Below are 16,288 nucleotides of genomic sequence, written 5' to 3' on the forward strand. Positions count from 1 at the left end.
ATTGATAAATATCTACATACTACATCAATAATGTTTTGCTAATAGCAGAAAGTGAATGATCATGCCTAAAGACTTCAACTGTAAAGCAGCGTGCATCTAAAGTGGTTTAAACAGAGGAAATGATTAATAATTTATCGGCTTTAATATATCTGTCTAAACTTTATGGACGATTATTTCTTGTGCATCCCTAAAATAAAATATTTGATAAAATCAGCCAAAGAAGATTAAAAAACTGATTAGACACGGTAAGTTAAGGTTCAGAATGATGGAGAAAAAAATGACACGTTGATAAAACGATGGTGGTATCAATCATGACACTGACGATTAGCACCTATTGTATTATTGCTCCAGTATGACATATCGCTTATTGCTCCCTGAACTCTCTGTAAGTCGCTTTGGATAAAAGCGTCTGCTAAATGTAAATATAAATCCACTGACTTAACTGTTCCTGGACAGTCAGATCAAGGAATATATAATTATTGTATTAAGTTTCACTTTGAAATAAAAGAACATGTGCTATTATTTGGAAAGGGCCCTGCATAGAATACCTGAATAAGCAAATAATTAAAGATCGTATAACGTCTTAATATTATACTTTAAATGTGTGAATTATGCAATGGATTTGAGTGGATCAACTTTCTGAAGGATTCTGTTGTACAAATCACATCCAGGCCCTCAACTGCAGGCAAGACTGATAGCCAACCTGAAAACCCCCCTAATGTAAACTATTCTCACGTGACATGGTCGGCATACATCCTCTTGGTCAAATTACAGTCCCAAGAGACGGACCTTCGTCTACTTAAGCACTCGTTAAACCCGTCTCTTCCATCAACAAGACGCATTACAATGCTCGCGTTAAACCTCACCGTTCCTCTCTCAGTTGACTTTACGCGTCCTGAAGATTATCTGATATTTATTTTTCACATCCTGTTCGCCACGAGTTCGGCTCTCCTGGCCGGCTCTGTGGTCGTCGGCATCGTGAGCACCAATGCGCTGCGCTCTCAGAACCGCTTCCTTTTCATGTTAAACACCAGCATCAGTGACACATTAACCGGCTGCTCTGTCTTCTACCTAGGCCTGTTTGATGTCCAGGAAGGCTATCCGTCCCGGAACGGCACCTATTACATTCTGCCATCATTTCTAGGGGTGAACGTGTTGACTTTTGTGTTTGCGCAGTTTGACAGATACCTGGCCGTGTGTTACCCCTTTTTCTACAAGCGTCACATCACGCGTGGGGTCGTGATCGGCGTCTGCGCGCTTTGCTGGGTTTATACTTTTTCGATTCTTGCCGTTCAAAGCCTCGTGCCGGTAGCGTCTGCCGCTCAAATCAACGCGTTTGGGGTGATAGTCCTGCAGGCTATCGTGGCCGTCAAAGTTGTGATGACCATCAAACTGTACATGATCGCCAGACATCAGCTAAGCCGAGAGGCGCCCAGCAGCGAGAAGGAAAGCAAGAAAGAGTCACTGCGCATTATTGTTTTTGTGGTCATTTGTTTTCTCGTTTTGTGGTCTCCGTCCTTTTTAAACATCTCAGTGAAATATGTGACCAAGACCGGAATGAAGTTCAGAAACGAAGCCACGAATCTGTTCGCAATCATGGCGCGCTTTAACGCGCTCAGCACGCCGGCGTTGTACATTTGGGGAAGTCCGGCGTTACGCGCGGCGGTGTGGAACTCCGTGTGGAGCAAAGTATTCAAAAGAAGGAAAACTAGGTTAATCTTTGAACCTATTTGCGTTAAACAGTGTTTGTGTTGTATACCTAATACACAATGTCGGCCTATTGTATGACTAGTCCTTTAAAGATGCGCCAAAGTTTTATGTTGTTTCTAAATTAATGTCAAGTATTACATTTTAATGATTTGCAATTTGAGTCTTCCCAATTGGTGTATAAATGCATAACTGTGCCAATTCATTTTTTTGAAACAGGGTGGACTCCACGAAGGGAGGAGGACAAATCCTCAGCATCACACAGCAATGATCTTAATAATTTAAAAGGCAGAAATTATTTATTCTGTGCATACATTAATTGATACAACATATGAATCTTGTAAAAAAAAAAAAAGTTGATTAATAAGTGTTTTTATTACCCTTTTTCAACCATTTAGCATTTCAATCAAAATTGAAACAACAGCTGTCATTATTTCAACCATATTTCAACGTTGAAGGTCAGTCATGTACTGGTTGGTTTTCAACCATTTAGCATTAAACGTTATATCAACGTTGTTTCAACGTTGAAACGACAACTGTCATTATTTCAACCATATTTCAACGTTGAAGGTCGGTCATGTGCCGGCTGGGTTATTATTATTATTTATTATCCATTTACATTTTTATCATGAACCTTCTGGTATAAATATTATCAACAGCAATAAAAGATTGCGCTGCTTTACCACACTGAAACAATTCCTATTGGTTATTTAACCTTATTTGCTTTGATTATGATTGGTTAATCTGTCTGTCATTCATGAAACTGGCCAATGAAACTGTGCGCGCCATTTTATGTTTGAAAATATGACCGTTATCCTGACCGTCTTTCTGATCGAGGACGTCAATTGAAGCGAGACTGGTCTGGCCATGGGAAGAGCACGATAGAAAGTGGTCTGCGAGGGCGCGGGTTCAAAAGGTAAGTCTGATTTCACAAATATACGCAAGGTCATGAGTTAAACGCATTATGTCAGTTCTTGCAAAATTGTAAATGCACAGTTTGTTGAATGAATTTACTAACTCGATATTCAGGGAATGCTTTTCCACATTTGTGTCGCGGAGGGATAACGTTACTTTTACAGATGTCGATTGAGGCCTAACGTTACTCGTGCCGCTTCAGTGTCGTTTTGTGCTTTTGCGGTTGCTACGTCGATTTTAAGGGATAAGACATTATACGTGTGCACACAGATACAAAATTTCAGGAAAAAAAGTGTAACGTTACATAAGCTAAATTTTCCGTTTGTCGTCGTCATTACTGTCCATTCACGGTAATATCGCGAGATTGGAAGCGAGACTGGCCAAAGGAAAGAGCATGAAAGAGATGGGCGATATGGAAAACAATCCAATCGAGTTTATTTTATGTGTTAAATATGATTCACAATATTATCACGATTCTTTTTCATGTTAGTTTTACTGTTTTGCAAGTTGTCTAAGCAAATAATAGTAACGTTGTAAAGTAACTTTGACATCCTTAAAAGCTTTTCCATAAATTTATAGCAATTTTGTTGATCTTGGCTGTTTTGATTTTTCCCTTTAGATGCAGTCGTCAATGCACACAACCCAACCAGTACAAAAGTAATGAAGACCATGTCCAAATATTTAAAATATGCACCAGAGAGGATGGGTGGTGGTGGCCGTAAGAAGACTCTTCCTTGAAGACACTTTTTTTCCTTCTTCTTTTTTAATGACTGTTGCTAGTAAAATGTTAAGTTCTACGAAAGACTTCTTGTTCTACAAACTTTCCTTACTTTTACTTGGATTCTTTTTCACTTAATTGTTGAGATTTTAGAATGTTACGAAATGAGTACATATGTTGGTCACGAAATGAGTACATATGTTTGTTATTATTTATATATAGGCTATTGTGTATATTTGCAGTGTGTATGAAATTAGAATTAAAAGCTTTTTCCCTCTGTATTCTGATATCATTAAACCCTTAAGAAAGTGCTTTGTTGTTGAATGAGAATTATTTTCAATAAATTATGTGAAAGTGTAAATGTAGAATATAGATGTATATTTAAATTCTAAGATAATTATTTTTCCATTTGGTGTAATTGTTCAAAACTTTTTCTTTAGAAAATGAAGCATCTCATCCCTGCACTGCAGATTAATGAACATCTAATTGTTAGAAAGAGATTTTTTTTTTATGCCGTCCAATTGCAAATCATGTACAGCAAGTTTTATTAGTTGCTAAAAAAAACTGTGTACCGAAAATCATAGTTTAAAACTCAGTGTTGACGTTTAAGCAAAATTACAGGTACGCCGGTGAAACAGGGTTACAAAATCAACGTTGATTCAATTTGCAAAATCGAAAGATGATTCAACGTCGACAGAAGACCATAACCCGAAAGGCAAGAGTGAAACGACGTCGCGATTTCAACGGTGAATCAACGTTGTTTCTTCCGCGGTGAAACGACGTCACAATATCAACGTTGATCCGTTTTGCAAAATCGAAAGGTAATTCACCGTTGATTCAACCATGGTACCTGACGTTGTTTCAACGGTGAATCAACGTTGAAATGCCGGCTGGGACCTGACGTTGTTTCAACGGTGAATCAACGTTGAAATGCCGGCTGGGGTGGGCCTTCCTGAGCAACACGAACACGAAAAAAAACCTTGATAACCCCAAAATTGTCTAAAATATATGAGTTGTCAGAATAATATAATTCTGAAACGCTTTCAGATTTTTTAGATGCCAAACATTGTTGACATTAAGTAACCTCGTTTATTAATTTTCTGCGTTTAAAGTTCTTTGGCTTCTCAAAGCCTTATTTTCAACTGAATTTGTTGTAGAATTTAGTTTTTAAGAGTGCTGTACACGGTCGTTGTTATATTTGTGCCAACTCAAGATACAATCTACACTCACCTCAAAGTTCACACCTTAAAGCAGACGCGTTTGTCATGTGATTCTTCGAAATCCGTTGAATCTGTAATATTTAACTTGGCTTTCTTTAAACTGGTAACCCGTTTTAACTTGTACAAGCCTTCACAAGTAATTTGCTTTATGTCGTGAGGTAACAGCCGTTAAATAAGAAATTGGCGCCAAAGCTGTGATTCAAATAGAAGCGCGTGCTAACGGACAGCGCTGGATGGATTCAACGACAAAAATCCCTCAGTTGACAGATTAAGGTTCTGAAACTGGAGAATACAAATACCGCGTAAAACACGCTAATGACTATATTCAAATTCAGAAAGCGTAATTTTGGTTAAATATGTACACACCTTTTGAAAAAACAAAATATATTCATCTAATTTAAGACTAATTTTACGTGTAGCATCAAAATAATCTATTTCAGACACGGATATATGTAGATGATTTCTCACTAAAATGTTTAATATATTTATTAAATAAATGGACCAAACGTTATGTACGTTAGCATCTACAAGCCAATGATGCTGTTTGTCAGAAATGAAAAAAAAAACACAGGTACATCTTTAACTTTAATGGACTGTTTTAATAAAACTTTTTAAAAAATATTCTTAGATATAAAGATGAAGACTAAATACTGTAACTGGAGAGGTTAACAGCATCGGATCAGTGTTTATTCCCAAAAAGGTAACGGAAAGGTAGAATTTAAAACACAAATGTGATGTCATATCCAGGTAGGGGGAAAAAAAGAAACTTGAAATAACTCAAACTTGAGACAATACGGATAACATAGCAGCAAGTTAAAGCTCATTTTCAAACTCACTTATAAACAAACTGCTTTGCAAGGAGTCCCTGCGAGCCATAAAAACAGCTGCGGACTCTTTAAAATCAGCAGTTCAGAGACAAAAATGAAACTTTATAACACTGAGGACCGGAATATAGCCCAACACGAACTGATAATCTTTGTGAAATCAAATAAAGGTTCTACATGCAGTTAAACCTCTCTGCACCTGCAGCTCACAAGATCAATGGAGAGCACTTCAGGACTCGGCAGGTGATTCGAGCCATGCGTTTGAACTAAAGTTTATGTTGAAGTGTGACTGTAGATTGGTAAGGAGAAAAAACGTGACGGACCAGCAATCGTCTCCAGTCATCCGGCAGTCGTGCTCAAACTGTATGAAGCAGATGTAGAGTGAAAATGAAAATAAACTGAGACGATGCAGAGTTTCACTCTCCCTTAGTGACCAGATCTTCAATGTATGCATCCAGCTCATCATCAGAGCTGATCTCTATGTCCTGAAGAACAACAAAAATATCAACACAATTATTTAATGAAACCAATCTTCTGTGTTGTTTATATTTCCCAAGAGTCCATTCTATTTCTACATGTGCACATAGCTTTGTAAACTTCACTTACTACTACGTTTTTACATCAATTTTGCATAACAGTTTAAAAATAACTTCACTACTATTGTGTTTACATAGTAATAAGCATTTTCCAAATAAACAAGGATGAACATTCTTTAAAAGCGTGTCTTTCTTCTATGATCTATCATGAACAATGTTTGCATGACACATGCTGTGCATCATCAGAATGTCACATATGAAATGTTCAATATAAGCGTGTGTATTTCAGACCTCCTGAACTTTCTGCAGCAGAGCTACGATGTTCGTTCGCAGTTTGCGAAGTTTTTCTTCAGACTCTTTGAGTTTGGCCTCTGCTCCGCTGCTCTTTTCCTCCACGGCTCGTGCACGTGACTCTGCTCGGGTCTGATAGGAATTACACAAGCTCTGCAACCCGGCCTCATACTGCTGAAAATACTCTTTCTGTAAAACACAAAAATCTGAATAGTCATCCGAGCAGCGACCGGACGAGCTCACGAACATCTCGGAGGACTTGAGTTCAGCAATGCGTTTGGTTTATACTTACGAGAGGAAAGGCCACAAGGTCCTCTGCGCTCATAGTGTTAACAGAATCTTTAGGGATTCGGAAATCCGGCGGGAAGAAATACCGTAGCAACGTCCTGCATCAAACAAACGAGTCATCGTGAAGTTATTAATTAAATGCACAACGAACGGATTAAAATGCACAAACACTTAGACGTGCCTCATCATGGTCACAAGGCCTTCTGTTGTCTCTCTACTCGGACCGCTCTGAGTCGTGTCGGGTTCGGCAGCGGTGGGCGGAGTTACAGACCGCGCTGGAACCTGGTTGGTGTCTGGACTTTGTGACTCCGGAGAGGCGGGACACATAAGACGGACATCATCGCTGCCTTTAAACACCCTGAAGAAAAAACATGTAGCCCCTAAAACATCTTAAAATGTAAAAAATGTCATGATCTAACTCCTCAACGCTTTTGTTCTCTTGAGGGACGATTCAAATACAGAATCTAATTTGCTTTAGAGTTTTTAAGACGTATTTTATTATCGTCTCTGATAGCTGTTCACTTTCTATTAATAATCGTTTAACAAACAATACACATTTGTTCATACACATAACTTTGTTGTATATGTATATGTATACTTTATGTATATGATTGCATTACACTGCTCCCTCCCAAATTTTACTAATCGTAAGCATCAAAAAATTTGTGTTTCACACCATTAGTGCTGCGAAAATCAAAATCATTAAACCCATTTTTATGTTTGGTCGTACAGTGTATGCCTATTTCAACGTTTTCAATGTTCCCACATACCATCGGTCCCTCGGAGTGTTCATGGGAACATAGTCAAACTTGATCTTCCATCGCACGTTCTCCTTCGCCGTCTCTACTGCTGTTACACGACCTGTGAACCACTCTCCATTCACCTTCGCCTCTACCTGAATACCTTTATCTATAAAACAGTTTAGTCACAATTCCATACACCCTTAATTTATAAATATTGAAATGTAGTACAGCATAAAAAATGATGTAAGTTACCTTTTTGAGCATTTTTTGTTGCATCTTTCTTTAGATCTTCAGTAATAGCATTACTATTACTGACAAGCTGAAAGAGAGTTTCTAGACTAATTAAACCCGTCTCAGCGTTATTTATGACATTTTATTTTCGGAGGGGTTTTTTACCTCTGTAATGGTCTGTTTGGCTGGTGTTGGCTTTTTTTCCGCAACGTTTTTTCCTCGATTCTGAGCCTTCGCTGCCATCTTTGATTTCTTGGGCTGAGGTTCATCCTCCTCTGACGCACTGTCGTCTTCTTCTTCCTCCTCCTCTTCTTCTTCTTCTTCCTCCTCCTCCTCCTCTTCCTCTTCACTCTCTTCCTCCTCTTCATCTTCCTCTTTCTGGACTTTACTCTTCTTTGCGTTTACTTTCTTGCTGGCTGAAGTTTGTTTGACTGGAGTTTTGGTAGACGATGGCTGAAATAAATGATTCGAACAATACTTTATTTTATACCATGGTGTCTGTGAATCAGCTTTGCGTTGGGTGGTTCATCACCTCCACGTCGCCATGGATTATCCATTACTTGTAAAATAATCTCATTTTAGTGTGTATGCGTGTAAGATTACTTACTGTAGCAGCACGGCTCAGGGTGGCGCTTCTGCGAGCTGCTGGCTTTGAAGGTGGAGCTGGGGGCGTGGCTACAGGTTTAGGGGCGGTCTTTGCCACCTTTGCAGTAGGGGCGGGTGATTGCTTAGCTTTAGGTGGAGGTGCAGGTGGAGTCCGGGTGGGACGTGAGGGCGTTGTGGGTTTAGGGGGTGGGGTCTTCGCTGCTGGAGGCTGACTAACGGCTCTTTTGACCTGCAGCAGGAAGAGGCGGCGAGCGCGGACGCGGCGCTGTTCGCTGGGATGAGCGCGTTGGCTATGGGACGATAAACAAGTAGGTCAAAAAACAAACAAAAACTGGAATCGCAAGAACATGTCCTACTTCACCCAAAAATGTAAGATTCACAGTACCTGAGCTTCTGCAGGTTTTGTTCTGACATCTAGAGGGAGCTGTTTTATATCCGCTGACGATTTTATCGTTGTTGTTTTCTAAAAATTAAAAGAAATAAAGCGTTAATTCGTATTAAAACAGTTAAAGCTCAGAGCTGACGGAAAATAACGGACAGATATGCACCTGGAGGGCCTCCAGTTTCTCCTGCTGTTGGCGGATTTTTTCCGACAGATCTTTTTGTTTCTCATCCGATGTCTTGATGTCTTTTTTCAACACGCCATTGGGCAAGTTCTGTCTCTGCTCAGCGGCGTCACACCTGACAGAACAGGACAAAATTATATTTTAAAAAGCAAATCCCACAAAACATCTTAATTTGTGCCAATTCGGGTGTCAAGCGCATCAACCTGTCCTGCGTTCCATCTGGGTTCATGAGACACACCCAGCTGTCTGGGTAGCGCTTGTCCACAGCATCCATCTGAAATGGCAGCGTCCGCCATTTTAAACACTTATCTGTAAAGCAGACAAACTTGTCGTTACTCAAAACATTTTATTTTGAGCAAATTTGTGTGAAGTGTGGAGCTGACGTTGACATTCATACCGCATTGGATGGTGACTGGTATCTCCATGGCTCTCCGTCGGCGAAACCGAAGTTCGTGTGATGGGGTGGAGTTCCAGTTGGCCGACAAATAACCGAACTCATCCCAGAACTTAACTATCCCTTTCTGAGCTGTTGAGGGAAACATTCGTTACAAAAGATAACAAACAACTACCAAACCTTCCATCAACAAAAACGACACCCAAACACAAAGACTGACCTATACCGATGTCCTTCCAGTACTGGGCGAGATATTCTCCCATTGCTCTCAACAAATGTCTGTACTCTTTAGCGTCTGCAAAGTCTTGCTTGTTGTGAGTTGGTTCAAGCACTAGATAGGGTACATCCACCACCCCTACAACACCCCCACACGCCCTACACACACAAATATTGATCATCAATACTACATCACTGAAGCCAAAATTTGATACAAGTCAACGTGTCTCTAAATGTGAAAGTGTGTGATTCTCGCTCACATTCCACCCTCCAGCTGTGGTCCCGTCTTCTCGTACATCTTAATGAGACGACTGCAGTTGTAGATGAACATTCCATCCTGATCTCGTCTTTCGATGTTAACGCCGAAGATGAAGTTCAGCTCCTTGGGTTCTTTCAAAGCTCTGATACAAGAATATTCATAATAGTTGATGTGTTTAAAAGGTCTATTTAAAAGGTTATTGTGTTTAATGTGTTGGAGAAATGTGTGTATGTGAATCTTTTACTTTTGTTTGGATGCATGGATGGCTTGTTTTCTGGTAGCTTCTGAGCGCAGTGCTGAAGCCGAATCTTGTGCTTTTCTCAGAGCAGCCTGGAATTATTCAATGTAAGAATATAGATTTTTTTTTAATTTAAAGCGGCAATCCTAACTTTAGACGTCTCTGTTTGAAACCCACCCCAAGAACTCTGGCCCCTACATTTCACTCCCTCTTTTAATACAAGTCTATGGGATCGTTTCTGCCCATGAATGTGTGATCGGGAGGTTGTGGGTTCTTACTCTGGCGTCTTTGGATAAATCATCACCAAGCTTCAGCTCCAGAGCTCTTGCTTTACTCTCCGCCTCCTTTGCCTTCTCCTCAGCTGAAGAGGAAGTCACAAGCATGCACGAGAATCAAGAAATGTGTGAGAATTTTTTTTCTGTTTCTGTCACATTACCCAAACACTTCCTCTTCTACAAAGTTTTTTTTTATAAATGTGCTTGGTGGCTATTGTATTTATGATCATGAACAGCATCACCCTCTGTCACATGTGGTGCATTATATAAATACATGAAAATCAACAATGGTAAAATGAAGGAAATGACATCAGTACCCTAAAACGTAGTCTCAGTTCTAGTCAACTGATGTTTGGCTGCAGGTTGGATTACTCACCGAGTTTTGAAAGGTGATCTGCTTTCTTGACTTCCTGTTCCGCACGGGTTTTAAAACGCGTTGATGTGTATTTGTACATCCTGTAAGTAAAACAAAAATACTGGACTACTGAGAAAAATGTTATCTCATCTCTTAAAGAATTGAAATCTCTGGATTTAAAAACAGGCTGCACAATGTGGTGGCATCTTTGAAAACACCTTGATTACACAACAACTGAAATGTAGACCGTTCCAAGACGGAAGGCATGTCAATGTGTTCACTTAAAGCAGAGTTCTCAAACTTTTTGTTGTGTGGCCCCCTTAGTGTTAAGTGCCTTGCTTATCTTAAACTTACATTTTTAATTGAACCAAAAACATATTCAGTTATACAATGCTGGAACATCAATTATTTTGGTTGGTGGTCTTATTTTTCTGATGTTTGATTGCACAAAATTGATGATACCTTACTATATTTCTTAAAATGCCACCAAATCTGTGGGCCCCCCCTGGAACCATATTGAGGCGCCAGTTTGAAAACCACTGACTTTAAAGAGTTTTATGGGTGTACCTTGGGTTATACAAACAACAGGACAATCTTTTGGTTCGGACTTTGTGGCTCTGAATAAAGATCCTCATTCTGGGGTCGATGTAAAGGACCGCAGCATACGCACGGAATGACCTTCTCTCCGGTTTTCTGTGTAGAAACACACAACCAACTTTGATGTTGAAGATTGATGCGGGCCTCACACAAGATCTCGTTGGAGTCATATTGACCAATTTAGTGTGTGGCCATTTGTGTGTGGACTTACACTCCTTCAACAGGTGTCCCGGCCATCAAAATGTCCTGGTGGTCGGTTTCCACATCTAACTCTGGCTCTCTGTTGTCCATCAACTTCAGATTATAAACTACAACAAGAGTACCTGCGCAGACATATGAAGAAGTAACTTTCGCCTCAACCCCAAGTCAACAATCACATAACAATCTGACAAAACACAAACAAGCTGTAAAACTAACCACTTGGTCCTTCAATCTTCTTGAACTGACGAAACAGCTGCTCTTCATTCTTAAAGGGAGAATACTTAAAGATCAGTTCAGTCTCGATAGCGTATTTCTCCGGATCTTGAGATAGAGGTTGCTGGGTTTGCAAATCCCAACTTGGCAGCGGAACAATCACCTGCAAATGCGTGAGAATAGGCCAATGAAATTCTTCAAAGTCTGCTGCCCCATCAGAATAAACGTTCGCTTATTTAACCGATAACGTACCTCATCCAGCCCCTCTTCTTCATGAAATGTTCGTGACAAAAACAAACAGGTTAATTTGTTGTCTTTTTTGGTGAAAAGAATGAAGTCCTTTCCAATTCGCATTGAACCCCTAAAAGAGACAATAACGCGAAACTCAGCAAAGGGTAAAATTTAATCCTGAAATTTGTAAAACTTCACTTGTCCAGTGCAATGAAAGAACAAGTCAGTTATTAAATAAGAGCAGGCCACTTACGACTTCAATCCATTTCCATACTGGCCGATGTGAGTGGATTCTGGGAATCGTTTACTCGATTTGCCGAACTGGATAACATGTGTGGCTTCACCTATTCAAAACAGTTCCAACGTCATCAATGCGGCTCGTAAATTATTCTGTGTATGAGATCTTTCTGGTTGTCAGATGAAAATGATTTCTGTGGGATTATCTCAGCTCCAAATATTGTACTTACTGGGGTCCATTCCAGTGCCATCGTCAAGAAAACAAAGCATAAAACCGCCTCTCAAATCCGGTCTCTTTTCTGATTGGCCACAACAGAAAAAATGGAGAATTAATTAGCTATCTGTTTCTAGCATTTTTTTGGTAGTGATGAAATCTGTTTTCATTCTTATAAGTAATGACTACGACTGTTTATGCAAAAGAATGATTCCAACCTGTTAAGATGTCTATCCGTGTTGCATTCGCATCTCTGTAGACAAGAAACAGACCTGACGTTCAGTTCCTTTCAATACTTTACATAATTGTAATGAATCTTAACTATTTTGATAGCTTTAGTTTGCTTATAAAGTACCTCGAGTTGTCCACAAGTTCGGCCAAAGCTCCAAAAAGAAACTCATGGGTTGTCCTGTTGGCAATAAAATAATCGGTCAACAACAAAAGAAACGCTCTTTTATGATGGCCATTATAATAAACACCCAAGTCTCTGATGACTTCTCTCTAAGGAACAAGCATTTGAAGAACTACTCTTGAAGTTCTTAATTTGCATGGATGTTTAATGAACAGATATCGGTCATGATTAATGTCAGAACTCTTATTAGTAGTCCTGTAACAAAGTAGGTTGTATATCTTAATCCCTTCTCATTGATTCTACCTCTAAAGTAAAGTTTGAATCTTCAGCCACTGTCAGACGCAGTCCTGTTGCTCCACATTTGCCCATTTAGCATCCAAAATGGTGAAATTGCTGCATCCTTGAAGTAGGTTATATATCTTAATCCGTTCTCTTTGATTCTACCTCCACAGTAAACTTTGAATCTTCAGCCACTGTCAGACGCATCTTCAGTTTTGAGGAAATTTAATCATTTGATAACCAATTTATCCAATCTCCATGAGTAATTCCAAAACCATTAATGGAGTCTGAACAGCATCCAACCATAGGCATCGGCAATAACCTCTTCAAATTTGGAAAAACAGTTGGTCAAGGTTTGGCAGGGAAGTGTTGGGCACAGACGAATTGGGATAGTTCCCTTTTAACGTGTACTCGAGTGACAGCATAGCCCGCGTGACTAAAATTTCAGAATAGTATGCGCGTTCTGTACGCACATTGCTGGAATTTTGTTACCTCGTGTAAAAGGTACGCTCAGGTTGCACATGTGCATTCCGTTTCTTGCATTAACGAAAAGGTGGCAACCGTGTCCTGGGAACATGGATTCAATGCAGTTGAAGAAAACCTGACCTCTGTAGGCCCAGAGAGATATCCCAATATGTCATAATGCGCATGCGTAAAAACCAGTGTACGCGTATGGGTCAAAAGCAGAATACTTTGCAAGGCTGTGCATTCGGCTTTATGCGTTTGCTTGCGCACATGTAAAAAAACGAAGTATGCCACAGGCTTTACTCACCAAGGTTCATGGACCAATCAATGGATATTGGTACATAAACACTGTAGCTGTGGAGAAGCCCAAGTTTCATTTGGATTGACTGGCTCATACGCAACTTTTAAGAGTCAGGCCCCAAAAGCGATGCTCAAAATACTATGGAAAACAAGTGTTGGGTGACAAAGAAATAACCAGTCTACACCAGTTATTTTGGGTGAATTGGGGGGGGGGGGTGTTGGGTCGTGGAGATTTGTTTATTCAAAGCACATAAAAAAGGTTTTTACTTCAGGCGTGGGAACCTGATTTTAGGGAACACAAAGCAAGCAAGCAGGATATACATGAGCACACCTTTATATACTCCTTTATTTGGCCCAAAGTTGATACACATTTTCACTAATGTCTTGGTCATTATTGCAATCTTTTGTGCCATTTTGTGCCAGTGTTGTAAGCCGGTCTATTTCATAATATTAATAATTGCTGACTTACCTACCTTTAACATCATATAACAACTGTGGTCAAGTGGTTTAATAATAAAAGGAGCATTTTCAGCCAGATTCAAATAACAGCAACATATACAGCAACTACGCGTATGAGTTCTAAAGAGCACTCTTCCTAGACCAATAATGTTTGAAAGCTGCGATCCTTATCTATTTTTGTTTTAAGCAAATACATAAACCCTGTACCACCATCTCCGGTTCTTCTCCTGATTCGACGATTGCTTAAAACAATGATTTATATCTTGGGAACGATTTCGGATCTAATGTCAGTTTGATGTTAAAAATCGCAGCATTAATATTTTACAAAATCTTTATGTGGGTTATATTAAACCATATAGCAACTGCTTTGTTTATAAAAACATGATTGTCATTTGTAGTACTCAAATGAAAGAAGTAAATAGCGAGTACATTCAAATATTAATTTGCATAGTAAATGCTCTGTAAATGTAACACTTTCTTTTGCACTCAACTGATAAATAAACATAACTTTTCTTAAACAAGTATTATAGAAGCCTCGGAGACTTCAGTATTAGTATTTTAAGGTCTAAAGGGGCTATCTTAAACCATCAAAACAAACTCACACACATCCTACTTTAAAGAATTTAAACAAGGCATAGTAATCCTTCCCCCATTTACTTGTGTTATAACATATCCTGTTTCAGGAAGTTCCTTTTTTACAAAGTTTTAACAAAACCCATTGTGGGGAAAAAAACATAACTCATGAAATACTTTTGACAGGTATGAATGGACCCTATAAACTCTGTAAAGGCTAATCAAACACTTTATCAAAATGATGCAAGGTTTCCAATGCAAATACGGTTGTCGCAGTCTCCCACATGCATACATACAGTAAACATACACACAAATTGATACTTACGAGTTTGTGTGCAGATACTCAAAGGTGAGCTGAGCTCGGTTTAGTGAGCTATAATTTGTGTACGCCATCCTCTTAAGAAATAAAATTAATGCTAATAAAAAAACAGATGCTGATTGTATTGACTTCACTCCTTCACATTCTGTCCTCTAATCATGTTTGATCGTTCAAGACCTATAACACAAAAAACAAGATAAGATTATATTCCGGATTGATATTCCACCTGCTGTGCATTTATTTTCTTATTGGGAGAAATCTAAGACCGTCTTTGAAACAGATTACACAGACTATGTACTGTCTAAAGTTTAAAGCGGCAGACATCACGCAATACATATACAATAAATGTTTTACATAGAATCCTTATCGTCCAAATAAAACCGATTTGGAGTATTTCGTCAAATGTACAACTTCTGTAAAAACATTTAGATGTCTAACCAAATAATAAGTAAAATAGATGTTTTTTTCCATTTTGGATTTGTTTGCATTATGGGCTCCAGTATCTCAGTGTGGTTTGTTGCAAAATGCATATTTTGTCCAATGTAGGTCTTGTGGGTTTCAGCGAATATACTATATGTTAGTATGCAATTTCCAACATACCCTAAAACTACTTAAAGAGACCATTCGAAACTTAAAACACTGTCTAAAACTGTTTATAGTATGTACACTTCAGTTCTTGTCACGTCAAATTAGTCAAACTTGTATTCCATCATTTCAATATTTATTGACGTGGCTATCCAAACTCCCAACTTTTTGATATTTCTGACATAGTCACCCAGTTTAGGCATGCTTGATGTTTTTTAAACATGCACTAATCTTGCATTGATAATGAAATAATGATAAATACTCTTAAAATACAGACAGGTGAACCCATGAATGTGAAGTGTCGGGGGCACATTTTACTGTCCGTTCTTGAATCGACTCCCTCTGCATTTCACCGCAAATCCAAGTGGTAGTGGAGCTAAACACACACTCAATGCCACCCCATGCTACAAGGCCCTAGGTATCATTGCAATAGCAAACCTCAAGTATCTTCCAACACTTTGGTTTGCAAGGAGTTTCTAATGAAGGAATTTCCTTGTATAATGTCAGTAATGTCGCAACTCTCGACTAACGTAAATCTCGCGCACGAGCAATAATCAAATAACTGCGACCTGCCCACGAAAAACAAACTGCATGTATAAAACATCCTTTGTACAGTGAAACGAGAGATATATGTGATTTCAATAATGCAAACCATTTAACCATCCCCGTGAATTCGGTTTGTTTTGGTCCAACGGTTTCTTCCGGTTGCATGGAAAACGACACCCAACAAAACTTGTTTATTCCTTTTTCGCTCATATAATGTTGATACAAGGCCGCGAATCTCTCCAGAAGCGCTTTCCTTCGAACACACGAGCACCGAGACTGTAAACCCGCCTACCGGAACCCGCTCGACCAATCTCAAAAGCCGCTGCTTCGTTCCG

General features: G+C 39.2%; 2 protein-coding genes across 2 annotated transcripts; one reads left to right on the forward strand and one right to left on the reverse strand.

The window, feature by feature from the left end:
• The first annotated feature begins 846 nt into the window (after positions 1-846).
• Positions 847-3,651, forward strand: LOC130413985 (C5a anaphylatoxin chemotactic receptor 1). The gene is made up of 3 exons (XM_056739569.1): positions 847-1,712; positions 1,927-2,623; positions 3,242-3,651. Exons 1-2 carry the CDS (start codon positions 847-849, stop codon positions 1,976-1,978), a joined length of 918 nt encoding a protein of 305 aa, XP_056595547.1. The 3' UTR covers positions 1,979-2,623; positions 3,242-3,651.
• Positions 3,652-5,138: 1,487 nt separating this feature from the next.
• morc2 (MORC family CW-type zinc finger 2) lies at positions 5,139-16,241 on the reverse strand. The gene is given in 28 exon segments (XM_056739520.1): positions 5,139-5,869; positions 6,212-6,400; positions 6,504-6,597; positions 6,681-6,857; positions 7,270-7,408; positions 7,495-7,561; positions 7,639-7,926; positions 8,081-8,308; positions 8,310-8,369; positions 8,465-8,542; positions 8,628-8,760; positions 8,849-8,954; positions 9,043-9,171; positions 9,260-9,414; positions 9,516-9,656; positions 9,759-9,844; positions 10,031-10,113; positions 10,404-10,483; positions 10,950-11,075; positions 11,191-11,302; positions 11,397-11,556; positions 11,646-11,754; positions 11,878-11,968; positions 12,092-12,160; positions 12,294-12,328; positions 12,431-12,484; positions 14,829-14,999; positions 16,060-16,241. Coding segments are annotated over 27 exon segments (3,126 nt in total). The 5' UTR covers positions 14,897-14,999; positions 16,060-16,241; the 3' UTR covers positions 5,139-5,800.
• Between the last annotated feature and the right edge of the window lie 47 nt (positions 16,242-16,288).

This window comes from Triplophysa dalaica, chromosome 24 (genome assembly GCF_015846415.1).
Source record: "Triplophysa dalaica isolate WHDGS20190420 chromosome 24, ASM1584641v1, whole genome shotgun sequence".
Taxonomy (NCBI): domain Eukaryota; kingdom Metazoa; phylum Chordata; class Actinopteri; order Cypriniformes; family Nemacheilidae; genus Triplophysa; species Triplophysa dalaica.

Excerpts from the sequence above, each read along its gene's own strand:
- LOC130413985 (XM_056739569.1), top strand. The coding sequence starts at position 847 with ATGCTCGCGTTAAACCTCACCGTTCCTCTCTCAGTTGACTTTACGCGT. Across the intron at positions 1,713-1,926 it reads TTCAAAAGAAGGAAAACTAG|GGTGGACTCCACGAAGGGAG; the intron begins GTTAATCTTTGA and ends TTTTTGAAACAG.